The sequence below is a fragment of the Zingiber officinale genome, chromosome 5A (assembly GCF_018446385.1).
Source record: "Zingiber officinale cultivar Zhangliang chromosome 5A, Zo_v1.1, whole genome shotgun sequence".
NCBI lineage: Eukaryota > Viridiplantae > Streptophyta > Magnoliopsida > Zingiberales > Zingiberaceae > Zingiber > Zingiber officinale.
This window is the reverse complement of record NC_055994.1, coordinates 35,352,440-35,377,198: the sequence shown is the minus strand read 5'-3', so window position 1 is coordinate 35,377,198 and position 24,759 is coordinate 35,352,440. Positions and strand designations below refer to the sequence as shown.

The window sequence follows — 24,759 nt, the reverse complement described above, 5'->3', positions numbered from 1 at the left end:
GGGACCAGCAGACAGGATGCTCCAAGCGACACCATAAATAACCTGGTACCTGAAAAATATAGAGTCCACGGGGGTGAGTTCAACAACTCAGCGAATACCAATAGACATGCCTAGTAAGATATATCTAACAGCAATAAACATGGAATACAGCTTCCTAATCATATATCTAGGAAAGATGCAAAACTGAAAGGTAACTAAGGAAGCTGTACTCACCAGGAACTCCTATCCAAACAAAAGAGTCATCAAACCGAAGTGCCTAAATCCTGATGCATGTCAAACATACGCATCCAACCAAATGCAGAAATAAATGCAGCAATCACAAGAAATAAATGCATCAATGCGTATGATGTCAATGCAGTCCTGGTCACCCCGACGCTAGTCAGTCATCTCACACACAATGGCGGGACCGAGTGGGTAGGGCTGTGACAACCGTGCACTCTGCATCACTACTCCTGATGAGTGACCGAGTGGACGGGATGCTGTCGGAGTACACACATACTCCTACCCCAAATCATAAATGGGGGAGCGCAATGCTCTCAACTCGGTACACGATGACGGGAGGAATCCTGCCGGCTAACACGCTGTGTCACACTACCCATGAGCGGACCAACGTAGCCAAACAAAGTCCAACACACCTGTCGGCTACCAACCACCCATGAGTGGTGGTGTGTGCAGATCCATGTAACTGGCGATATGCTCAACGACAATGGAGTCGACTATCGCACAGCATGCAATCATGATGCATGACACTAAGCATGGCAAAAACTGATCAACATAACCATATCCATACATACAAAATGGGTACTGTAAAAGCGATGGTCACATACCAAGATCTAGAGTACACAGGTCGGATAGAATATCAATAACCCTATGTCCTGAACATAATAAGTATGGAATATCCTGATCAGCATAGAAAATCCATATATATATAATATGGGTACCACAGTATCAGTAGGTCAAATCCACAGATCTAGGGCATACAGGTCCTCTATGGTATAGCAACCTAGATCCTAAACATATCTCCTTCCATAACATATGTACCAACAATATGCACATATCAAGAATCAAGGTCTAGGTACACGAATCATATATGATATACAAATAGAGGTACACAAGCCAGTCATGGCATAAAACCTAAGTATCATATAATCTCGATACACATGATTGAAACCAAAAGTCCAGAACCTAGTCCTAACCTCAGTAAAACATGGTATGTCACTTATTCTAAAAACTAAAATACTCATGGTAATACAGTACTCATGGCAATAAATCACATGATATAAGCACGGATACGTCACAGGCGATAAACCTAACATGCTATGGATATCAAACAGTGACATACCAAAGACAAACATGTTCATTGCTTGTAGTTATAAAATACTATGCATATCCAAAGACAATATCATAAAAGATAAGTCAAGAGGTACCCGCCTCAAATCGCAAGTCCAATCCAGTCAAATCCAACGTCTCGTCTCAAACTTAATTCCTGTATCAATCACATGATTATAATTTAGCTAATTATATATACAAACAACTAGCTAAATCTCAACTTATCCTAATTAGGGAAAACCCTAATCAAATAACCCTTTAATCCTTTAATTGATCATGTGACCTACTGCATCATATATCAAAATTTACTATACCATGCCTCAAGCTGCACAGATTAACAACCTAAATCCCGAAAATAAACCAATCCTCTATTCACAATTAACCCTTAAATTCTTAGAACCATAACCAAATTCAATGCAACAACATAATAATGGATTTAATTTAGTACTAATCCAATTCTATACACTTCTCACCTCAATATAACACTGCAACTAAATAGGTACTGCTGGAACCCATCGGATTAAGAAGGAGAAGTGGTGATCGGCAATAGGGACAATCCACAGCAACAACCCACTGGAATTTCAGTTGCCGACACTGCCAAGGAACCACTGCCAAAATGTTTCATTCCTAATAAACACCACATCCGAAATCTCAAACCTCTAAATCTCAAGACTAAAAATCAAAATCCCTTACCTATGTGCCAATAGTTTCTTTCCCAAGCCGAAATCACCGGAAGAGGTTGTTGAGATAGGCAAACAAGGGCTCGCCGGTGGTGGTTGTGCTGCCAAGTTGCAGCAGAGGGGAACAACACCATCGCTCCAATTCAGAGGCACGAGGAGGAAGGAGGAAAAGGAGGGAGATGATCGGGGTGGCTCGGTGCGTCGCCGGCGGCTAGGGCTTCGGCAGCAGGGGGATTATGGCGGACCAGAGGAGGGGGAAAAGGAGGAACGGCCGCGAGGAGGTTAGGGCACGGCGTCGGGTTCGGCAAGGGGAGAAAGAGGGGAGCGCGCGGGAGAAAAAACAAGGGAAATGAAAAAATAAAGGAAAAATAAATAAATAAATAAACTTTTCCTCGTTAAAACAGGGTAGCCTAAACAGGCTTTCCCGGACCCCGTTTTTATCTCCGCAAACTCATCCATATGAGCTCCGAAAAATTCTCGAAAAATTTCTAAAAATTCCAGAAAATTCCCTTATCATTATTCATCATTTTTCCAGTATTTTACATTCTCCCCCACTAATAAAAATTTGGTCCCCAAATTTCGTTATCTACCATCAACAAATACCAACAACGGGTAACGAGTATAAATGCTGAACGGTAAATAAAATCACATATCTCAAATGAAAAAATGGGGTTTCGAGCTCGGATAGTATCCTCGAGCTCCCAAATAACCTCCTCATCCAAATGATACTGTCATCCGACTTTAACCAGTCGGATAGTCTTGTCCAGCAACTAATGCTCTTTCTGGTCTAGAATCTTTACCGAAATCTCCCCATAAGTGACGTCAGGCTGAACCGGAACTGGTATATCATATAGTACATGAGCTGGGTCGGCTACGTATCTCCTCAGCACGGATACGTTGTGAACGCCTACTAGGGACGGTGGTAGTGTCAGCTGGTAAGCTACTGCTCAAATCCTCTCCAAGCTCTGGAAAGGTCCAATATATCACAGAGCTAGCTTACCTCTGAGGTCAAATCTCTTCACCCCTTTTGCGGGTGAAATTCACAGAAATACCTGGTCGCAAATGGAGAACTTTAAAAGTCTCTGACTCCGGTCAGCATAACTCTTCTGGCAGTCTTATGCCTCTAACATCCTCCGTCCGATAGTATGAACCAACTCTGTCTCAAGCTGAGCTCTATGAGGTCCTAATAACTGAGCCTCCCCAACCTCATCCCAGATGATGGGTGTCCGACAAGGCCTACCTTACAACGCTTCAACGGTGGCATTTAGATAGCCGAATGCAAACCGTTGTTGTAGACGAACTCTACCAACGGCAAATGATCCTCCCAACTGCCTCAAAAATCTAGTACATAAGACTTCAACAAGTCCTCTAGAGTATAAATGGTCCACTCTACTGTCCATCTTTCTGCGAATGGAAAGTTGTACTGAAACAGAGTTGCGTGCCCAAGGCCTGCCGCAAACTCTGCCAGAAACGAGACGTGAACCGAGGATCTCTATCCGAAATAATACTCAATGGGCCACCACGCTTCTGCTGCGCAACTCTGATGATTTCTCGGCAATACTACCCTGCCAATCGATCTAGGAAACAAATCTTCCAGATCATTAAGAAATACGCGGATTTGGTTAATCGATCAACGATTACCCAAATCGCTTCATGGCCTCGTCATGTCCTAGGCAAATCCACTTTAAAGTCCATGGTAATATGTTCCCATCTCCACTCAGGAATAGGAATCCGCTGAAATAATCTGGCAGGTATCTGGTGCTCTACCATCACCTGCTGACAGACAAGACATCTAGCTACAAATTCTGCGATGTCTTTCTTCATACCGTTCCACCATAGGAACACCTCAAATCCCGATATATGCGGGTCCCGCCTGGATGGATCATAAATTGACAGCGATGAGCCTCCGAAAGTAACTCCTATAAAACCGGATGAGACTGAAGTACGCATAATCTGCCTCGGAAGTGTATAACATCCTCCTCGTCTCGCGTAAACTCGGTCTGCTACCCGGAAGCTATCTGGCTGCAAATAAACTGCAAATACTGATCAGCAGCCTAGGGCTCTCGGATCCTCGTCCTGATCGACGACTGAGCAACCATGGTAACCAGAATACCCTGCTCTGTCCGTCCCCGCTCCTCAAGGTCTAACTCGGAGAAACCCAGAATCAAGTTCGTGACCACAACTCTGTGGCAAGCGAAAGTCCCTCTGAACTTCCTGCTAAGTGCATCGGTATAGAGCACAAATTCGTCCTCTCCAGAAGGTAAAACCAAAAATCGGAGCCGACACTAGTCTCCACTTCAGCTCCTAGGAGCTGGTCTTGTCATCCTCAGTCCAAGTGAACTTCACGCCTTTCTAGGTCAGGCGTGTAAGTAGCATAACTATGCGAAAGAAACCCTCGACGAAAGGTCTGTAATATCCTGTCAGTCCCAAGGACTGCGGATCTCCTGCACTGATTTCGGCTGCTCCCAACGGTAACAACCTCTATCTCCTGTGGAACCACGGTACACTCCTACTGGTGATCGTGTGTCCCAAACATCATCTCATAAGACAATCCAAATCAGCACTATTGATAATCACATATAGATATTCTCGTCGAATCATCTCTAGATCTATGCAAAGGTGGTGCACGTGACTCACCTCGGATCCGAAATAGATCACCACATCGTCAACAAAGACAATGGAAACCAATCTAAACATCCTAGGAATACCCATATCATCGAGTCTATGATAACATCTAGGGCACCACAAGCACTAATGGTAAAACCAAGACACAAAATGTCCGTATCACAGACATTCCTAACCATGAGATCCTCAACAATAAATAGATCTAATCACCAACGATATATAATCATCAAAGAATAGAACCTCCAGTGTGAGAGCAATGCTCTATCACACGAAATATCATACATGTGGGAGCAACGCTCTACCACAAGAAATCCTCCATATGTGGGAGCAACGCTCCACCACAAATAATCCAGAATATATATCCACAATAAATATGGGAGCAATGCTCCGCTACAAACAATCCGTAATATGTGGGAGCAACGCTCCACCACAAACAATCCAGAATATGTGGGAGCTACGCTCTACCACAAACGATCCATAACATGTGGGAGACAATACATAAGTGCCCAAGCACCTAACTATCTAGCTAGAGACTGCACAAGATCTCTCTACCACAGATCAATGTGGGTAGCCTAGGGTATAACCACCCAGTAAGCAAATCTAATCCATAGTCAACTCTATCATCCTCCTAGTGGGTCGGTCACCCACTAATGGGAGAATTAGTTGACAGGGTATAACGACCAATATCATAATGTAGACATTTAATATTCTACATTTAACATAGGTAGAATTATCATGATGCTACCAACCATACATCTGACACACGTGCACACACAACATAGGTATGATCAACATAATCCTCTAATTAGTCCACACCCAACATACTCACAATATAGGTGTAAATCACCGTGATATCTCCAACAATACATACCGAACCCGTGTGCATATATCATCGTAGGTAAAATCAACAATACCCCCAAACAACACTCACATGACAAATATACACATATGCCAAGAGTATAATCAATATATACTTCCAATAAGGCATACTATAACCCAGGTGCATTTACAAATCGCACATAATCAACAAGATACCTCCAATATGTCAATCAGACACGTACAGCTAACTAAATAGCTATAATCCACAAGGAACCTACAATAACCATATCTAGATGGGAATACCCACACTATCCACAAATGAACTATCCATCATAGAACTCCTTCAACTCATAACAACCATATGTACACTTCATATATATGCATAATCAACATATTTAATCCAATCTATCACACAAATCATATACCACCTTCTAAGTTATCCAATCAGGTACATACAGTCTAAAATTAAAGTATCCATAGAATATGATACATCGATCCTCCATAGACTGACCAAAATCGACAATGATATACGATCAACTCTGTCTTTTCCACATCAGTACAAAACATGTACTCAAATGTACTTTAGATACCAAACTAAGCACAAACTACCCAAAGATTCAGATCGGACCAATAAAGCTAAATCGGTCATCTATTAACTAATCAAGAATACCTTAATCCTCCATAAGCTACTAAGGTATATCAATCTACGACTACCCAAGTCGACAAGCGTAAGTCAGTCTTTCACTGACCCATCTAACAAGAGTAAACCAGTTATCTACTGATGTAATTAATTAAGATAAAATGATATACTACTGGCTAGATCAACATGAAGATATAGATATTATCCACTACCCAGCTAATACTAGCAAAGGCTGGTATGTGCCTCAATCTGCTAAACAACTAGTAATAACAGAAGCTAAATACTACTGGTGTATGATATAATAAATCACCAGAAATTGTAATCCCTCACATGTAATATGGCTACAACATCAGACAGATACCAGATACAAAGTGTCATAACTCTCACAGTCAACAATGCATACTCTAACTAAATAGAAGGATAACAGTATACCAACATACCTCCTATAGCTTGGAGATGTCCTGCTGCTGCCAGGTCCCAAAATCCAAAAAGTCACATCGAGAAGACCAAAACACAAAATCCGAAACAGGAAAAATAAGACACGAAGTCGATCTCGATGCAAATCAGATAAATCTCGAAAATCCAAACCACATAGCAAGTATCGTATACCGCTCGATACTAAATTATCACGCCCGAGGAGTATCCGTCAGAAGAAATTTCAGACTCTCCCCACGGTGACAATGAAACTTTTCTACAAGACTATATACCTCGACGCGTGCGGTGGAATAATAACAATAAAGAAAACAAACACCACGCAGTTAATAATAAATTCGCCGACACAACCACGCATGATAAAAATAAAGCGACCCCCTACCGTACTAAAACCAAAACAAAAGCGCTGGCTTACAACCAATAACAAATACAAAATACCACATAACGACATCAACACTCCAAAACAAACCGGAGTACAGAGCTAAACAAACCGATACATAAACAAACAAAACATACGTGAAATCGATAAGTCCTCCGATGTGACGTGGGGACCAGACAGGATGCTCAGCGACACCATAAATAACCACCACGAAAATATAGAGTCCACGGGTGAGTTCAACAACTCGGAATACCAATAGAACGCCTAGTAAGATATATCTAATAGCAATAAACATGGAATACGACTTCCTAATCATATATCTAGGAAAGATCGGCGAAAGGTAACTAAGGAATGTCAGACTCACAGAACTCTATCCAAACAAAGGGTCACAAACCGAAGTGCCTAAATCACGTATGTCGCCAAACATACGATCCAACCAATCACGATAAATAAATCGTGAAACACAATCACAAGAAATAAATGCATCGATGCGTATGATGTCGATGATCGTCTGGTCACCCCGATCGATCTCACAACGGCGAGGCCAGGGTGGGTAGTGCGCTCTGTCATCGCTGCTCGATGGTGACCGAGTGGACGGGATCTTGTCGAGTACTCCTCCCGTGACCCCAAATCATAAATGGGGGGCGCAATGCTCTCAACTCCCACGGGGAGGAATCCTGCCACAACACGTTGTGTCACACTACCCAGCGGACCAACGTAGCCAAACAAAGTCCTCGCTGCAACACTGCCTGAATCGACCACAACCCATGGTGGTGGTGTGTGCGAGATCCATGTAGCGATGTGCTCGGCAATGGAGTCGACTATCGCACGGACGCAATCGTGATGCATGACACTAAGATGGCGATCAACATAACCATATCCATACATACAAATGGGTCTGAAAAGCGATGGTCACATACCAAGATCTAGAGTACGGGTCGATAGAATATCAATAACCCTATGTCCCGAACATAATAAGTATGGAATATCAGTCGGTAAAAATCCATATATATATAATATGGGTACCACAAGATCGATGAGTCAAATCCACGATCTAGGGCATACAGGTCCTCATGGTATAACAACCTAGATCCTAAACATATCTCCTTCCATAACATATGTACCAACAATATGCATATATCAAGAATCAAGGTCTAGGTACACGAATCATATATGATATACAACAGAAGTACACAAGCCACATGGCATAAAACCTAAGTATCATATAATCTCGATACACATGATTGAAACCAAAAGTCCAGAACCTAGTCCTAACCTCAGTAAAACATGGTATGTCACTTATTCTAGAAACTAAAATACTCATGGTAATACAGTACTCATGGCAATAAATCACATGATATAAGCACGGATACGTCACAGGCGATAAACCTAACATGCTATGGATATCAAACAGTGACATACCAAAGACAAACATGTTCATTGCTTGTAGTTATAAAATACTATGCATATCCAAAGACAATATCATAAAAGATAAGTCAAGAGGTACCCGCCTCAAATCGCAAGTCCAATCCAGTCAAATCCAACGTCTCGTCTCAAACTTAATTCCTGTATCAATCACATGATTATAATTTAGCTAATTATATATACAAACAACTAGCTAAATCTCAACTTAACCTAATTAGGGAAAACCCTAATCAAATAACCCTTTAATCCTTTAATTGATCATGTGACCTACTGCATCATATATCAAAATTTACTATACCATGCCTCAAGCTGCACAGATTAACAACCTAAATCCCGAAAATAAACCAATCCTCTATTCACAATTAACCCTTAAATTCTTAGAACCATAACCAAATTCAATGCAACAACATAATAATGGATTTAATTTAGTACTAATCCAATTCTATACACTTCTCACCTCAATGTAACACTGCAACTAAATAGGTACTGCTGGAACCCATCGGATTAAGAAGGAGAAGTGGTGATCGGCAACAGGGACAATCCACAGCAACAACCCACTGGAATTTCAGTTGCCGACACTGCCAAGGAACCACTGCCAAAATGTTTCATTCCTAATAAACACCACATCCGAAATCTCAAACCTCTAAATCTCAAGACTAAAAATCAAAATCCCTTACCTATGTGCCAATAGTTTCTTTCCCAAGCCGAAATCACCGGAAGAGGTTGTTGAGATAGGCAAACAAGGGCTCGCCGGTGGTGGTTGTGCTGCCAAGTTGCAGCAGAGGGGAACAACACCATGGCTCCAATTCAGAGGCACGAGGAGGAAGGAGGAAAAGGAGGGAGATGATCGGGGTGGCTCGGTGCGTCGCCGGCGGCTAGGGCTTCGGCAGCAGGGGGATTAAGGCTTCGGCGTAGACTGTGGTGGCGGCGAGAGGTGGCTAGGGCAGAGGCTAGCTTCCGGCCGAGAGGGGCGGACGGCGGTGTCTCGTCGGACCAGAGGAGAGGGAAAAGGAGGAACGGCCGCGAGGAGGTTAGGGCACGGCGTCGGGTTCGGCAAGGGGAGAAAGAGGGGAGCGCGCGGGAGAAAAAACAAGGGAAATGAAAAAATAAAGGAAAAATAAATAAATAAATAAACTTTTCCTCGTTAAAACAGGGTAGCCTAAACAGGCTTTCCCGGACCCCGTTTTTATCTCCGCAAACTCATCCATATGAGCTCCGAAAAATTCTCGAAAAATTTCTAAAAATTCCAGAAAATTCCCTTATCATTATTCGTCATTTTTCCGGTATTTTACATTAAATATTACATAGAAACTCGTGACATCCTTTTGTAGGCATTGAACAAGGAATGAAAGTGTTTTAAGAGTTTGAGTTTTCATGAGTGCAAGTTCACAGCGCACAGTATGAAGGAATATAATTATTGGTATCTCATCAGTATGATTTTGCATAACTTGAGCATCTGAAGTGTCCTTGTGTAGATTTTTGAAGTTAGTAGCAAAGATCTAAGAGCAACCAATATGTGTGGTCAGCTTTGTGTTGAATTATGAAGTTGGAAGTCCAATCATCTCAGAAGCATGATAAAGATCCCTAATCTACAATCTCGCAGCATGAGAGAAAAAAATCATAGCATGAGAAAAAACATCGTAGCATGAGAAAAAAATCATTAAAGATGCTCACCAGAGTAGAGCTGATTGCTTGTCAAAGAAGGGCAAGCAATTGGACATCAATCTTCTCTAACAGCTTTATTTGACTTAGAAATCTTAAGTCTTTGTTAAGTGTTCTAGTCAAAGTTGACCTACGAACCAGATTTTAGATGATACTTGCAGTCTCTCAGACTTAGGGGAGAGCTAGTTCCACATCTTAGGATGTTTTTGAAAGAGAAGCTTGAGGAAGAGACTCTGATTCCACAAATTTTAGGAGTTGAAGAAGATATTGTAGGGACAACTAGCAAATCCATATCCAAAGAAAAATTGGCCAGTAAATGAATAAAGCTCATAATGGCCGAGGAGAAGCTCACTTTGAATGAAGCAACTTCCAGTAAGGATGCAATGACAGTAGGGGATTAAGTGGCACAAGTTTGGCAGAAGGAACAAATAGTGTGAATCTTTGGAACCGAGTGTGGTGATTTGTGACTCAAAGAGAATGTGTTATGTGAGTTAGCAGATCTCCTCAGCGTAGAGTATGTGTTTGGGGATCTATAGGTGAGGACACAATGTGATAACAAGAAGAAGACGCCAGACGAGGAAATGTTGAGTGTGGAGTCACATCGATACAATAACATGTCCGCTTTGTTCTCGATTTGTGTCTAGAGGCAGCATGATAGATCAATGACGACGAAGATCATGCTTAGTCAACATGATGGAGATGATGATACTTGGACTTTAATATCATGAGAAATTATTAGGGTTGATTTATTCATCTACCTACGTGCATATGCTATCTTATTTCATTTTATAGTTACTTCCTTGCATTATTACTATATGACATCTAAGTCCTCAACAAATATTAAACTTGTTGTAGTCACACTGCAAATCAATGATAAGATCAGTAAGCTTACTCCTTTTATATTAGAGGTGTTGTAGATAGTGTGCCACTGCGTGTCCACCCTTACCACCTCTCCAATGTCAAGAAGAGGCAATGCAGATACTTTATGCATTATATAATTCTTATCATAAGAGACTGATATACACTTGGCTATGGTTTGTCTTGTAGGCTTTAATTGACTTTGCTTGCTCTATCCTTTGTATCTTCACTTATAGACTTTCTAAGCAAGTACCAAAATGAATAAATTGTTTGTGAACAAGGCTGATACTCACTCAGTTTATATTCATTTGAGATAATATATCTATATCTATATATATATTTATATATAACATGCTTGACCATTAGTGACTTCAACATTAGTGACTTCAACACATTAATGTTCATGAACAAAGCTCATGAATAGTTTATGAAAAACTAGAAAATACATTTCTTCAAAATTTTGAAAGGTAGGAAGAGGGTATGTGATTGCATAGGTAGATTTTAAGAAGGTGTTTATCCCCTTGAATTAGAATTATCATTGAAACTCTTGAACCAACAAATACTCCAAGCATGGCAAGCAATTTTATAATGGATTCAAAAATCACACTTTCTCTTTAGGTCCTTTGAAGTGGAGAAGCAACCCATGAATATATGATATCCAAGGGAATATTTTGATTTCAATCTCTATTTTCTACCCTTATCCTGGTTTGGTTGCCAAGATGTCCATTTCATTTATAGACATAGTTTCACATTGACTTGGAGATTCCTTTGAGATATTAAAGTTATTGACATAGCTTCTCAATAGAATTGTTGGATTTTGCATAAATAGATCAACCATGCCAATTGAAAATGAAGATATCTAGTCTATTTGTCTTTGCTGTCAATAGTCGGGAATAAGCATCCTGTACAAATGTGGATCCAAGTGCCTGGCATAGATATTTCTAAGACATTGTGCACCCGATCACTACAAATGTCAAGTGGCTAGTCTGAGTGTAGGTGGTCTAAGTGTAGGCTCTAACATAGGTATAGAAGGGATGACGAAGAGTCCAAGTGAGCTGTCCATTGCTCAACAAATTAGTTCCCTAACTGGTTGATTATAACTTGTATAAATGATAAACTTCATATGGTCTTTTAACTGAAGAATTTAATTTAAATTCCTCAAATTTGGACTTTGTACAACTAATCATATCTCACCTAAAGATTCATGACATACTCGGTCTATTGTGGAGAGAAAATTTTGGCATGCCACTTCTATGAGGTCATCATAAATTGATGTTTCACTTTAATTCTAACCATGTGCGCTTGTTTACTATATGAGAATATAATCAAGGATTTGTCAATGCATCATATTTTTTGATTTTGTGTTCCTCTATGCATAATCTCTTTATACTTGTCTTTGAATTGTTACAAAGAAAAACATTTTTATGTATAATCTTACTTTCTTTACATTATCATTTCCAGAGTAAGAAAATAGTTGAAAACAATTTTGACAAGCTTCCCTTTCATGGGCTTGGGAAAGATTATTCATCAACTTGGTGGAAGGCTCTTGCTGCTCAACTTATGACCCATGGTATTAGAATTTGTGTTCCAATTTTTCTTTTAAATATAGTACTTTGGCTCTCCACGTAATTGTTTCTTATTTGTTTGACATTTGTGAATTGTGGAGGTTATTTACTTATCATACAACAATCTTAACTCCCTACCAAAATAACTTCTGGATCCACACATTGCCTTCTTTGTTCTCCAGTGAGGGTCTCTTGTGCATATCTCTTAACTGAATTTTGCAGTGAGTCAAGTTTTGATACACTTCTCTCCTCCCTCCAAGGTTTTCTCTCTTGCTCTGCTGTAGAGCAAAAAAACATAGCATCTTGGGAGAGGGGGATTCATCCATTCCTTCTGCTTCTTTTATATCTACTTCTATATTTTACCGCTAAGTTCCTTTCTTCTTCTCCCTTTTGTTTCTTATGTCTATGTTTCTTCGTTTTCCTACTATTTGCAAAGTCCTCATCTTTTTTTCTATGCTTACTGCTACTGTCTTCAATCAATTGCTTACTGCTTTGTGCACCACTTTAAGGTGAAACCCTCTTGAAATATTTGCCGCTTAGAACTTTATCTCTTCCTCTGGTTCCAGCTTCATCCCAATACCTTGTCGAGTGTTTTCTTTTGCCCCTTCCATTTGTTCATCATGTGCTACCACATGTGCCATTGCAAGAAGAAGCTCAGTTAATAGATTTATCTCCTAGTCTCACATCATCTTTTCTCTTTTTATCGTCTCTCCTTATTGGTGTACTGATTGAAGGTGATTTTTTTTTTTGCCTACATGCCCTTCCATGTATTCCAAAATTTGGCTTATGTTTCCATTTTAATGACCATGTTTAGTTTATGGCTTTTATTTGTAAGAACTTTCTAGTTTATATAATTAGGTGAACGGAGATAGTATCTATGTTTGAGCTTGAGGTGGTAGAGGTATCATAAATTATAAAGTTAATAGTGTTTTTAGTATTGTGTTTAATTGCAAATTGATATTTGAGTGTTGTTATCTGTCCTATATATCATGTAAGAGGTATGATAAAAATACCAAATTGGGCGAAACTCACATAAAAAATTCAGAAGAAATTAATAAAAATATGAGGATAACTATCTTTCTCATACATGGAATAAGAGATCTCATATAAAAAATTGATAAGGTAAAATTTTATTAACTTGATTAATACATAAAGATGATAGTACTTTTATAGACTCAACCCTATTCAAACTAGGAAAGAAGTTCCATTAATTGGAAAGACAATGATCCCATTAAACTACTAACAATTATTAAATTTAATTACAATTCAAAATCAAAACATGAAATTCAAATCAATGTATTTTCCTTGTTTGAATTGTTCTCCATTGAGAAGAATTCAACTCAAGACAATTTGTCATCATCTTTTCTTTTCTTTTCTTGGGTCGTATTCTTTTTTTTGGATAAGTAAAGTTTTATATATACTGCCAACAAAGCATACAATAAGCGGACTTTAGTTGTGGTTCATGATTGATAGTGTTAGATTAGAGTACACTCTTAAGACCGAAATATATAAATTTTCATACTTCTAAAAATCTACCTCATCAAAGAAAATACTATTTCTTGCTCTCCACACATAGTGGACCAAAGAGGTCAAGGCAAGCTGTTGGGCCTTTGTCAACATTCGACTCCCACGATAATATCTCCCGAAGTTTCTCAATGTCCTCCTGTAGGTAGAGATCTCCTGCTGCATGTGTAACCAATCCCGAATTCTCTTCAATAACTCCATAATAAGGGGCACTCGAAGAATAGATACTCCTGCGACTTCGGTACCTGTCTATAGAAAAATAAATCGTTGATCCTCTATGTAATCTTGTCTCTTGTGGGAAGATGCCTCTGTACCAAAGTGTGACTACATGACTCGGTTGTAAGTAGGCCTTCCACACTGTTTGGATCCATGTCTTCTTAGGACTAGGATGTCTAAAAAAGTCATATGCCTAAGCCACCCTGCCATTTTGAGCAAACCACTCTGCTAGGTTGTTCAACAACCTCTATGGAGCCGACAACCAATAGTAGAAGATTCCGTATCTGTAGTAGGTGCTTGATCATTGGAGAATCTGACATACTTGGGTCGTATTCAAAGGTAGGGAATAATTGCTTTATAGATTTTGCACAATGGTTCTTGCTAACTGTTTTGATTTGGATGCTTTTTGAATGTGTAAGAAATTGATGCACTTTGTTCTTGACTTCATTTCCTTCTCTTTTGGTAATTCTTCTAATAAATAAGAAAATATCTCAATTTATCATAGGACGAGGGTGATGTTCACACTTGCACTGCAAGTCATGTAGCACGAAAGGGGTAATAGTGAGGATGAATCCATATAAGCACAACTTGTGACAAAATCAATGTACATGAAAAGATTCAAATTTCTCTTAACAAATTAGTATATTGTCAAGGTTAAAATAGAACCCATGCTTAAATAATTTGACAAAATAAAAACAATTTAAATTTCCTTAAAGTGACTAAAGAGATTAGATATAAATGTTTCTAAAGTAGATGATATGGACAATATGAATCATGAATGCAAGATCATGATTGACCACATCATTAGTTACATAACAATAATTTTTTCTTATTATAATTTCATTTTAAGTTTTAGTATGTATTTTCTTATGTGCATAATAGAGCTCTCAATTTGGTGAATATAAATAAACAAAAAACAACTTAGTAGTTTGATGATCCTTAAATTTACAACTATTAAAAGACAATAGCAGCATGTTAATTGATTTACCAATTTTAAAATTAATGTCTTGCATTCCTATTTCATTATGTTTGCTTTGCTTAATTTTCTTCTTTGGCTTCTCGGGTAACATGAACGAGCTATAATCTGTAAGCCTGTGTTTTGGTCTGTTTGTTGCTAATTATTCTCTTAAGGGGTTTACTAAGAACTATAGGTTCTTCTAAGGTTTGATCACTAAGGGCTTATCAAGGGTGTCATGACCTAAGGTTTCGTCACTAAGGTGCCATTAGAGGGTTTTTCTAGGGTGTAGCTATTAGGAGATTGTCTAAAACTCAACTTTTTTTTTTATTAAAAGTTTATTTATTTTAAGTGAAGCAAAAGCTTTGGATGTTTTTGGTTTACTTAAGGATGATTGCTTCCATTTTCCAATTTTACTTATGTGGTTGATATTTGAACTATGATAGCATATATTTACTTTTCATCAATTTTGGTTTCGTCTCGTGCCATTTTGTGATGGGATCTACTGCTATCATGTAATAATGGTTGTCATGACTTTGCTATCACTAGCTACTCCAACAAGTTCATTGATGAAAAATCCTAATTTTTAAATTTATTTAGGTTCAATCGTGCATTAAAATTTCGATCTTTATTTCAAACAAGAGTGTCATGCTTAGGCCCATATCGATCTTTATTTCAAACAAATAGTTGAAAATTTCTCCAAACAAGATACTGTGATGGTGAGCAAGCCTAGATGCTTTTTATGTGTACGAGGATTAATGTTTATTAAAGTTATTTGGACAGTTCATTTTAGTTTCCATGAATCTAAATTCATCATTTGTACGAGTATAGTGAGTGAGGTTGGTGTCTCTCATTCTTAAAATCTACATCTCTCAAATATTAGAGCTTATATAGTAGTAGTTATAGTTATTTCTCATTATGCTGATCTAAGCATTTTAGTGATTAATTAAAGATTATAAAGGAAAGAAATTTGATAGTATAAACACAATGCATAAAATCATATAAATAATCAACAAATTAATATACAAGGGAATATGCCAATGCTGATGTTTTCAAAAAAATATTTATGTGAATGCTGAATAAACTGAATATGAAACTAAATTTTTTTCTTTTAATTTTTTTTATGAATGATGATATGTTTAACTTTTATGTGAAGTTAATTAAATGTAGATAATTTAAATTTATCAACAAAATAAACAAAAATAATTTTTAAAGAAAGATTACAATTTCACTGTAATTATATGTGTTTTCAATGTAAATATGCAATGATGATTGAATCTTGACCAATTTACATGAGAACTATTTTATTCTAAATCAACATGCAATTGTTGTTTGCACTTAAACTTAGCCAGATCTAAAATTGCAATAGATCTCGTTAAATGGTTAGGCCTCAACTTTAGGTGTCGTTCTTTTAAGAGTAGGACTAAATTGATATTTTGTAGATTTGGTGGTTTAATTTGCAATTTTAGATTAGAGCTGAGATGAAAGGCATAATGGAAGAATTGGGCGACGCATGGAACATCACAATAGAGATTATCCAATGTGATGTTTCACATTGGTACATGACAAGGTAAGATGGTGGTAGTTAGATGGTTTTGGATGACAACATGGATTGACGATGTTGGCTTACCGAAGGTGGTTGCAGTACGAGTGGTAGGGATGAGGGGCGTTTGGGGGGGGGGGGGGGGGGGGGGGGGGGGGGGGGACATGATGTTGTGTGAAGACTCGGAGTTGCACAAGGAACAAGGGTGAAGTGGTCAACATTGAGCTGTAGAGATGTGACAATAGTGTGTCGTAATGTTGTTTGTAGGCTGAAGTAAAGGAGTTGTTGACTAAGTGGTCAAGCATGAGATAGGGTTTCTTGAGTGGCTTTGTCTAGTACTGTTTCAATAGAGGGATTTATGCTAGGGGTGGGAGGAGATCTCCTCTTGTTGAGAATAACAGTCAACGCTGGAGGCTCGCTTGTGCGCATGAGCAAGTGTGCGACTAACTTCTGGGTCAATGATTTGACAAGCAAATTTGGCTGCTTCAAATGTCGATGTCGATTGTTTGTGGGAGGATTTTCATAAGAAACCTTTAGGTGGAGGTAGTCGCAAAACAATAGAAAAATGAGAAGGGTGTTCAATACTGTCAACATAGGAAATGAGGAAGACAAATTTTAAATAATGCATCAAAAAAGAATGAAGGAGGAAGACTAAAATGTACTTCTTATTCATTGTAATTCAGATCTCAATACATAGTTAAATAGAAGAAAGAGTACAAGGTAATATTCTAAAATAAGGAAATAGAATAAGGAAATATTCTAATCCTAATAATTACCAATAATTGCCTTCCTAAATTTATTTCAATCAAATAAAATCATAACATATTTAATCTAATTAAATCATGCCTAATTTATTGACACTCCCCCTCAAGTTGGTGCAAAAATGTTCATCATGCACAACTTACTAACTTGTGTTTCAAAGAGTGGTCTTGAAAGACCCTTAGTCAAAACATCTACAACTTGTAGTGTGGTTGGAATAAATCGAGTGCAAATTGTTCTGTCTACCAGCTTCTCTTTTATAAAGCATTTATCAATTTCAATGTATTTCGTTCTATCATGCATAATTGGATTATGAACAATAATGATTGTTGCTTTGTTATCACAGTATAGCTTCATAGGAAGGTTTATTGGTTTCTTTAGTTCATCCAAAACTCTCTTTAGCCAAAGAATCTCACATGCTCCTTGAGCCATAACTCTAAACTCAGTCTCTACATTGCTTCTTACTACAACACTTTGCTTCTTACTTCTCAAAGTTACCACGTTACCCCCACACAAATGTGCAGTATCCTGAAGTTGATTTTCGATTAGTAACAGAACTTGCCTAGTCTGCATTTGTATATAATTCAATGTCTTTTTTCTCATCCTTTCTAAAGAAAAGTCCCTTTCTAGGTGTTCCTTTTAAATACCTTAGGATTCGGTACACTGCATCTAGATGTTCTTCGTATGGAGAATGCATGAATTGACTGACCATGCTCACTGCGAAAGCAATGTTTGGGCGAATATGAGACAGGTAAATTGTCTCCCAACAAGTCTTTGATATCTTATTGAGTCTACTAGAGTGCTATTTTTTATATCTCTTAGCTTTGCGTTCACTTCAATTGGAGTATCTGCTATCATCCACCCACTGATCCCAGTTTCCTTTAACAGATCGAGAATATACCTTTTCTCTGAGACACCATAATACCTTTCCTTGATCTTGCTATCACCATTCCAAGAAAGTACCTTAGCTAACCCAAGTCTTTAATCTCGAATTCCTTGGCTAGGTTTGCTTTCAATCTGCTCATCTCTTCTATATCATCTCCAGTCATAATTATGTCATCGACATACACGATCAACACAGAGATCTTATCTTTCTTAGATGTCTTTGTGAATTAAGTATGATCAGATTGTCCTTGGGTGTAGCCTTGACGTTTTACAAACTTTGCGAACCTTTCAAACCATGCTCTGGGCGATTGCTTTAGTCATAGTGAGATTTTTTCATTTTACACACTTTTGACCCAAACTGATAAAAAAATCCTGGGGGTGCCTCCATGTAGACCTCTTCTTCTAAATCACCGTTGCAGCAATTGATAATATGACTTGAACAGTGTTCAATTTAGCCATTGGAGAGAATGTCTCAGAATAGTCTATGTCGTAAGTTTGTGTAAAGCCTTTAACAACCAAATGAGCCTTATATCATTCTAGGGAACCGACTAAGTTGTATTTCATGGTGAATACCCACTTACATCCAACAATCGATTTACCCTGAGGTAGATCAACCTTTTCCCAAGTAGAATTCTTCTGTAGAGCTCTCATTTCCTAAAAAATTGCTTCTTTCCACTCAGGTATCTTTAGAGCTTCTTGAATATTATTTGGAATACTCACACTGTTGAGTTGTGAAACAAAAGCACAATAGGAAGAAGACAAATATTTATAAGATACAAAATTCAAAAGTGGGTGTTGTGTGCATGACTGAACTCCTTTCCTTAGGGCAATAAGAAGATCAACTTGAGAAATTTAACTCAGACATACCTTGGGTTCTATTGTTAGGGATCTTTGAGTAATCATTGATAGTCTCATGATTTTGCCTCTAATCAGATTCTTGGCTTTGTAGATGGACAATCTCTTCTTTTCTTTTAGCCTGACCTTCCCTTCTGTAAACAAGATGTTTGAATCGATTGTTACCCTTTTCTGTTATGGGTTCGTCCTCGAAATAACAGGTTAAGTCCAACTCATTAAACATTCATATTCCCTGTTATGCTCCCCTTGAAGATGAGAATCATTGTAAGATTGTCCCTCAAAAAATGTGACATCCATGGGTACCAATTTTTTTTTTTGAAATTGCATTAAAACATTTGTATCCTCTTTGATTTGTAGGGTACCCAACAAAGATGCATTTATAAAATTTTGGATCAAGTTTAGAACTTCTTGGGTCATGATTGTGAACGAAGACAATGCTACCAAAAACTTTTAGGGAAATATCTGTGAAGAGCCGAGAGTTAGGGAAACGATTTTGAAAGGTTTTTATTGAAGTTTGAAAATTCAGTATCCTTGTTGGTAATCTATTTATTAAATAAGTAGCTGTTAGAATCACATCACCCCAAATATACTTTGGAACTTTAGTATGAAAACTTAGAGCCCTTGCAACATCGAGGAGATGTTTATTTTTTCTTTCAGCCACTCCATTTTATTGAGTGTGAATACAAGAACTTTAACGAACAATTCCCTTCTCAACCAAAAAATTCCCTAGTAATTGATTGAAATATTCTTTCCCATTATAACTATGAAAAATTTTAATCTGTGTTTGAAATTGTGTTTAAACCATATTATAAAAATTTATGAACACATTTCTAACATCAGATTTATTTTTCAAAAGAAATACCCAAGTCATTCTAGTATGATCATTTATAAATGTGATAAACCACCATTTTTTCAGACAATGTTACTATCCTAGAGGGACCCCAAACATCACTATGTATCAAAGTAAATGGTGCTGATTTTTTATATGGTTGTAATGGAAACACCGAGCGATGATGTTTAGCTAATTCACAAGATTCACATCTAAACGATGAAGGACTTTTATTTAAAAAATAACTTAGGCAACAATTGTCTTACATTTTGAAAGTTTGGACGCCTTAAATGATAATGCCATAACATAATCTCACTATCATGAGAAGCATGGTTTAAAGTGCCGTGTTGAAACGGTCGAAACGGGCGAAACGTCTCGTTCCGCTCGGCGACCGGCACCGGCACGATCCCGACACCAGACCCACGACTGGTGTGACGTGTTGTGCGACCCCGTGATCATAGCAGAGGGGTCGCTCGACCCTAAAACAGTAGCGGAGAGGTCGCATAAATCTTCCGCTGCGGTCGTGGAGGCATCGTGCGACCCTGCGGTCACTGCAGAGGGGTCGCACGACCAACGCAGTCGCGCTGAAAGAATCATGCAATTCCCGTGGCCATGGCTGGTCGCGCAACCCTGCGACAGCACCGAAGTCGTGCGGGCTCGCGAGTGACGTCGGATTTCAGATTTTTTTAATTAAACTTAGGTTAATTTTTTTAATCAACTCCTAGTTATGAAGGAGATAATCTAAAGAGACTTTATTAAACCCTAATAAAATTATCTAATTAATTTTATATTTCATTTATTTTAATTTAAAAATTATAATAAATTATTTATTTATTTATTATTTTCATAGCTTTTTCTTTTTTTAAAGATTATTTTTTTATCTTGTTTATTTTTTAAATATTTTTGTTTTTAATTAACATATTTTATATTTAAAAAATACCGAAACTATATCGGCACGGCACGATACGGTACCGAAATCGTATCGTTTCGGTCTAGGATTGAAATCTCGGCACAAGTTAAAATTTTAAAAGAAGCATAAATCGAGTTGAAATAGGTCTTGAGGTCTTGTTTGACTAAGGTTAATCCAGAATTTAAGATGTAGAGGTCATTGTCTTGTCTAGCATTGCCAATCATCTTCTCCGAGGCTAAATCCTGAAATTCACAATGAGAGGACAAAAAAAATAGCATGGTTGTTAAGATCAAAGTTAAGTTTGCTGACGGATAACAAATTATATAATAAATGAGGTGCATGCAAAACATTTCTAAGGACAAGGAAAGGAGAAACAACAACAGTTCCTTTCCCTGCGATAGTAGCAAAGGATCCAACAACAATTTTAACCTTTTTATTCCCTGTGCATGGTGTATATGAAGGGAAAAATTGTGATATGCCCGTCATATGGTCGGCGACACCTGAATCTAATATTCAGGAACTATTTGAGTTTGTGCTGGCAATAGAAGCTATAGGGAATATACCTGTCTGAGCTAGAGAGTAAGAGTTAGAATTTCCAATAGTGTGAGATTGAAGCATTTTATACAGGTGCTCTATTTGATCCTTTGTGAAATGAAGAGATTCAGAGGTTGATGATTGCTGTCCAGAATCAATATCATTTGTTTGAAGGGCTCGAACACCCCCATTAGTAGCTTTAAAGCTGCTGCCTGACTTACTTTTATAATTTACTGGTTTGCCATGGATTTTCTAGCATGTCTCTACGGTGTGCCATGACTTATGGCACCTTTCACACCAGAGTTTTGACTTATCATCTTCAAAATTGGTCCCTTTAGTGACAAGGGCAGATCCCTCACTCTCCACATCTTTGGTTCTTTAATTCCTTTTAGCATCACTTGATGTCGAGCCTCCTCTCGACAAACCTCCGAGAAAACTTTTCTAATGGTAGGCGGAGGTTTTCTCCCAAGTATATATCCCCGAACTTCATCAAGCTCCTTATTTAAACTTGCCAAAAACACACACTCTGCTTCTCTCTACCTTTTTTTATATCGAATACTGTCATTGGTGTTTTCCCATTCCTCTTTTTCAAATAAATCTAGTTCTTGCCATACAATCATCATTTCATTGTAATAGGTAGTAACATCACAGTTTTCTTGTTGCATTCCCCACATTTGAATATTTAATTCGAATAGTTGAAAATGATTCTCTATATCAGAGTAGGTTTCATGTACCGCTTCCCATACATCATGAGCTGTTGGTAAGAACATGAAAGGCTTGCCAATGATCGGATCCATCGAGTTAATAAGTCAGGCTGTCACCAAAGAATACTCCGAGTGGCATTGTTTGTATCTCATATCATTCGAAGTTGGTGGCTTTATTTCTTCATTCAAATATTCGAGTTTCCATTTACCATCAATCACCAAGCGCACGGATTGAGCCCATTGAAGGTAATTTTTTCCATTGAATCTATGTATGGTGATTTGGTGGGAATCTGACAACGAGATATTTGAATTTGGTCGGTTTCCTCCTTCCAAGGATGGTGCGCTGTCATCGGTGGCTGAACCCAATAATTTTGAGTTTGCGCCGACCATAGCAGCTTTGAAATTTATGATATCATGTAAATAATGCACCAAAAGAGAATGAAGGAGGAAGACTAAAATCTACTTCTTATTCATTGTAATTCAGATCTCAATACATAGTTAAATAGAAGAAAGAGTACAAGGTACTATTCTAAAATAAGGAAATAGAATAAGAAAATATTCTAATCCTAATAATTACCAATAATTACCTTCCCAAATTTATTTCAATCAAATAAAACCATAACATATTTAATCTAATCAAATCATGCCTAATTTATTAACACAAACAAAAGGAAGCAACAACTTGCAACGAGAAGAATGGGATGCTATGCATGATTATGGTTGAATGATGTGAGAAGCTCTGCAGGGAGAGGATGTGATGGAGGACTTGGTGGCTGTGAAGATGTCAAAGGCAAAGGCGTGGAGGTGGTAGATAGGTGGAATAGTTTACCTATTCTAGCAGTGGATGAGTAGTTGGTGAAGAGAAGGTGATGGATAAATGGATGTGCAAAAGGTGAAGAAGATTTTGTGGAAGATGGAATATCGAACACCAAAAAGGAATTTAACTCTGATACAAAATTGATGCAGCACCAAACCAAAACTCACACAAAAAATTCAAACGAAATGAATAAAGAACAAAAATAACTATCTCACACAAAGAACAAGAGATTTGACACGATCAATGAGGGAAAATTTTATTAACTGAAGATGATCAATACATAAAGACAACACCACTTTTTGTAGACTTAACTCTAACTAAATTAAGAAGGAATAATACATATTAGGAAGACAATAATTCAATTAAACTACTATCAAATTAAAAGATACCAGCTTCTTGACGTCAAAATAAAATAATAAATTACAATTTAAAGTAAAAATTCCAAATTGAAATCATTGCCTTTTTTTTTTTTTGCATCAGTGTGTCCATCAATACAACAATCAGTTCAATATTCATTTTCCCTAATCTAATAGTACAAGTATGATTTGGACCACTATGAGAACATTATGTTGGAGATATCAGTTAGTTATCATATGTAATTGTAGTTTTATTTTGACTTGATTCGATAAACCAGTTCATATAGCTGGGCTTTGAGAAACTGCGCATTCTTTTCCCTTTGTCTGTTTGGACAGTGAAACGTGTATAGTTCTTAGGTTCCTAGGGTTGATCATTCTCTGACATTTCTGTAGTTATTTCTTTCAGTCTTTAGCTGTATATGTTAAGTTCTAATATGTTTCCTTATTATTTATTAGAGGAATCAATCTATAATCTTTAAGTATAATATTCAAATCTTCACTGTCACACCATTAATTTATAGGAAATGCCATTAAGTTTGACCTGAATGATATTGGCAGGTTTTATCAAGGAGAATATTGTTGATGTTTACAGAACTATTAGGTAAAATTTTGATTACTACTTCACAACTTTATTTTATTTCCTCACTATAAGATACTGACGATCTGAAGGATAATTTGTTTTAAAACAATTCAGCAAGTTTGTATTGGAAATAATTTGCAGTGTTTCTCTTATTGGTTTGCAATTCCTCTCATTGAATACTGTGGATCAGACACTAATTTTACCCTTAACAACTGAGATGATTGATGAGGAAGAGCATGGATCTCAGCAAAAAAAGTTGGGAGACTTTCCAAATGCATCTATTTTAGCATGTGAAGAGTTCTTGGAGGTAATCTTTTTTCCTTCCAAAATGAGATTTCTACTTTGGTTATATTTAGGCAAAAAGTTAGAACCTATCTATTCTTTTAGAAATTAGTAAATTATTAGTGGATTTGTCAGATATATGGCCTGGCTGGTGTCATGGTGCCTATTGACTGGGATATATTTGTCATCACAGCATGCTTGAACTCTTATTTAGAATCAGATACATCATCTTGTATGTTATTGAATTCTATTTAAATCTGCATTGCCAATAATGATTCTCTTTAAGAAAATTTTAGTCACTCTTGGATGTCTTTCTCAAAACATTTGCAGCTTCTTTATTTGGCAGCATACCAGTGCATTAGAATGCACATTATATATAATATATTCACAATTTCAAAACTGTAGGATTGTTGATTTCGCACTTTCCTGTTTACTCCAATAGTACAGTAGATATCAAGTTCTGGTTTGTTACCTCATGTCAAGCCAAGCCATTTTTTATTTCAACAGGTTGAAGCAAAGTTGTTCTCCATGCTTTTAGATGTCAGATTCAGACTTGCAAAAGGAGATGGAATTGCTCCGTAAGTTAACTAGTTGAT

General features: G+C 37.6%; 1 protein-coding gene across 3 annotated transcripts in view; it reads left to right on the top strand.

The window, feature by feature from the left end:
* LOC121980424 (ATP-dependent DNA helicase RecQ-like) overlaps positions 1-24,759 on the top strand; it is a 95,167-nt gene that overhangs the window by 58,844 nt on the left and 11,564 nt on the right. For all 3 annotated transcript variants that reach the window (XM_042532453.1, XM_042532455.1, XM_042532452.1), the window contains exons 13-16: positions 12,311-12,419; positions 23,860-23,902; positions 24,023-24,188; positions 24,671-24,741. In XM_042532453.1, the coding sequence (XP_042388387.1) occupies positions 12,311-12,419; positions 23,860-23,902; positions 24,023-24,188; positions 24,671-24,741 (389 nt within the window). The remainder of the gene's footprint in view (positions 1-12,310; positions 12,420-23,859; positions 23,903-24,022; positions 24,189-24,670; positions 24,742-24,759) is intronic.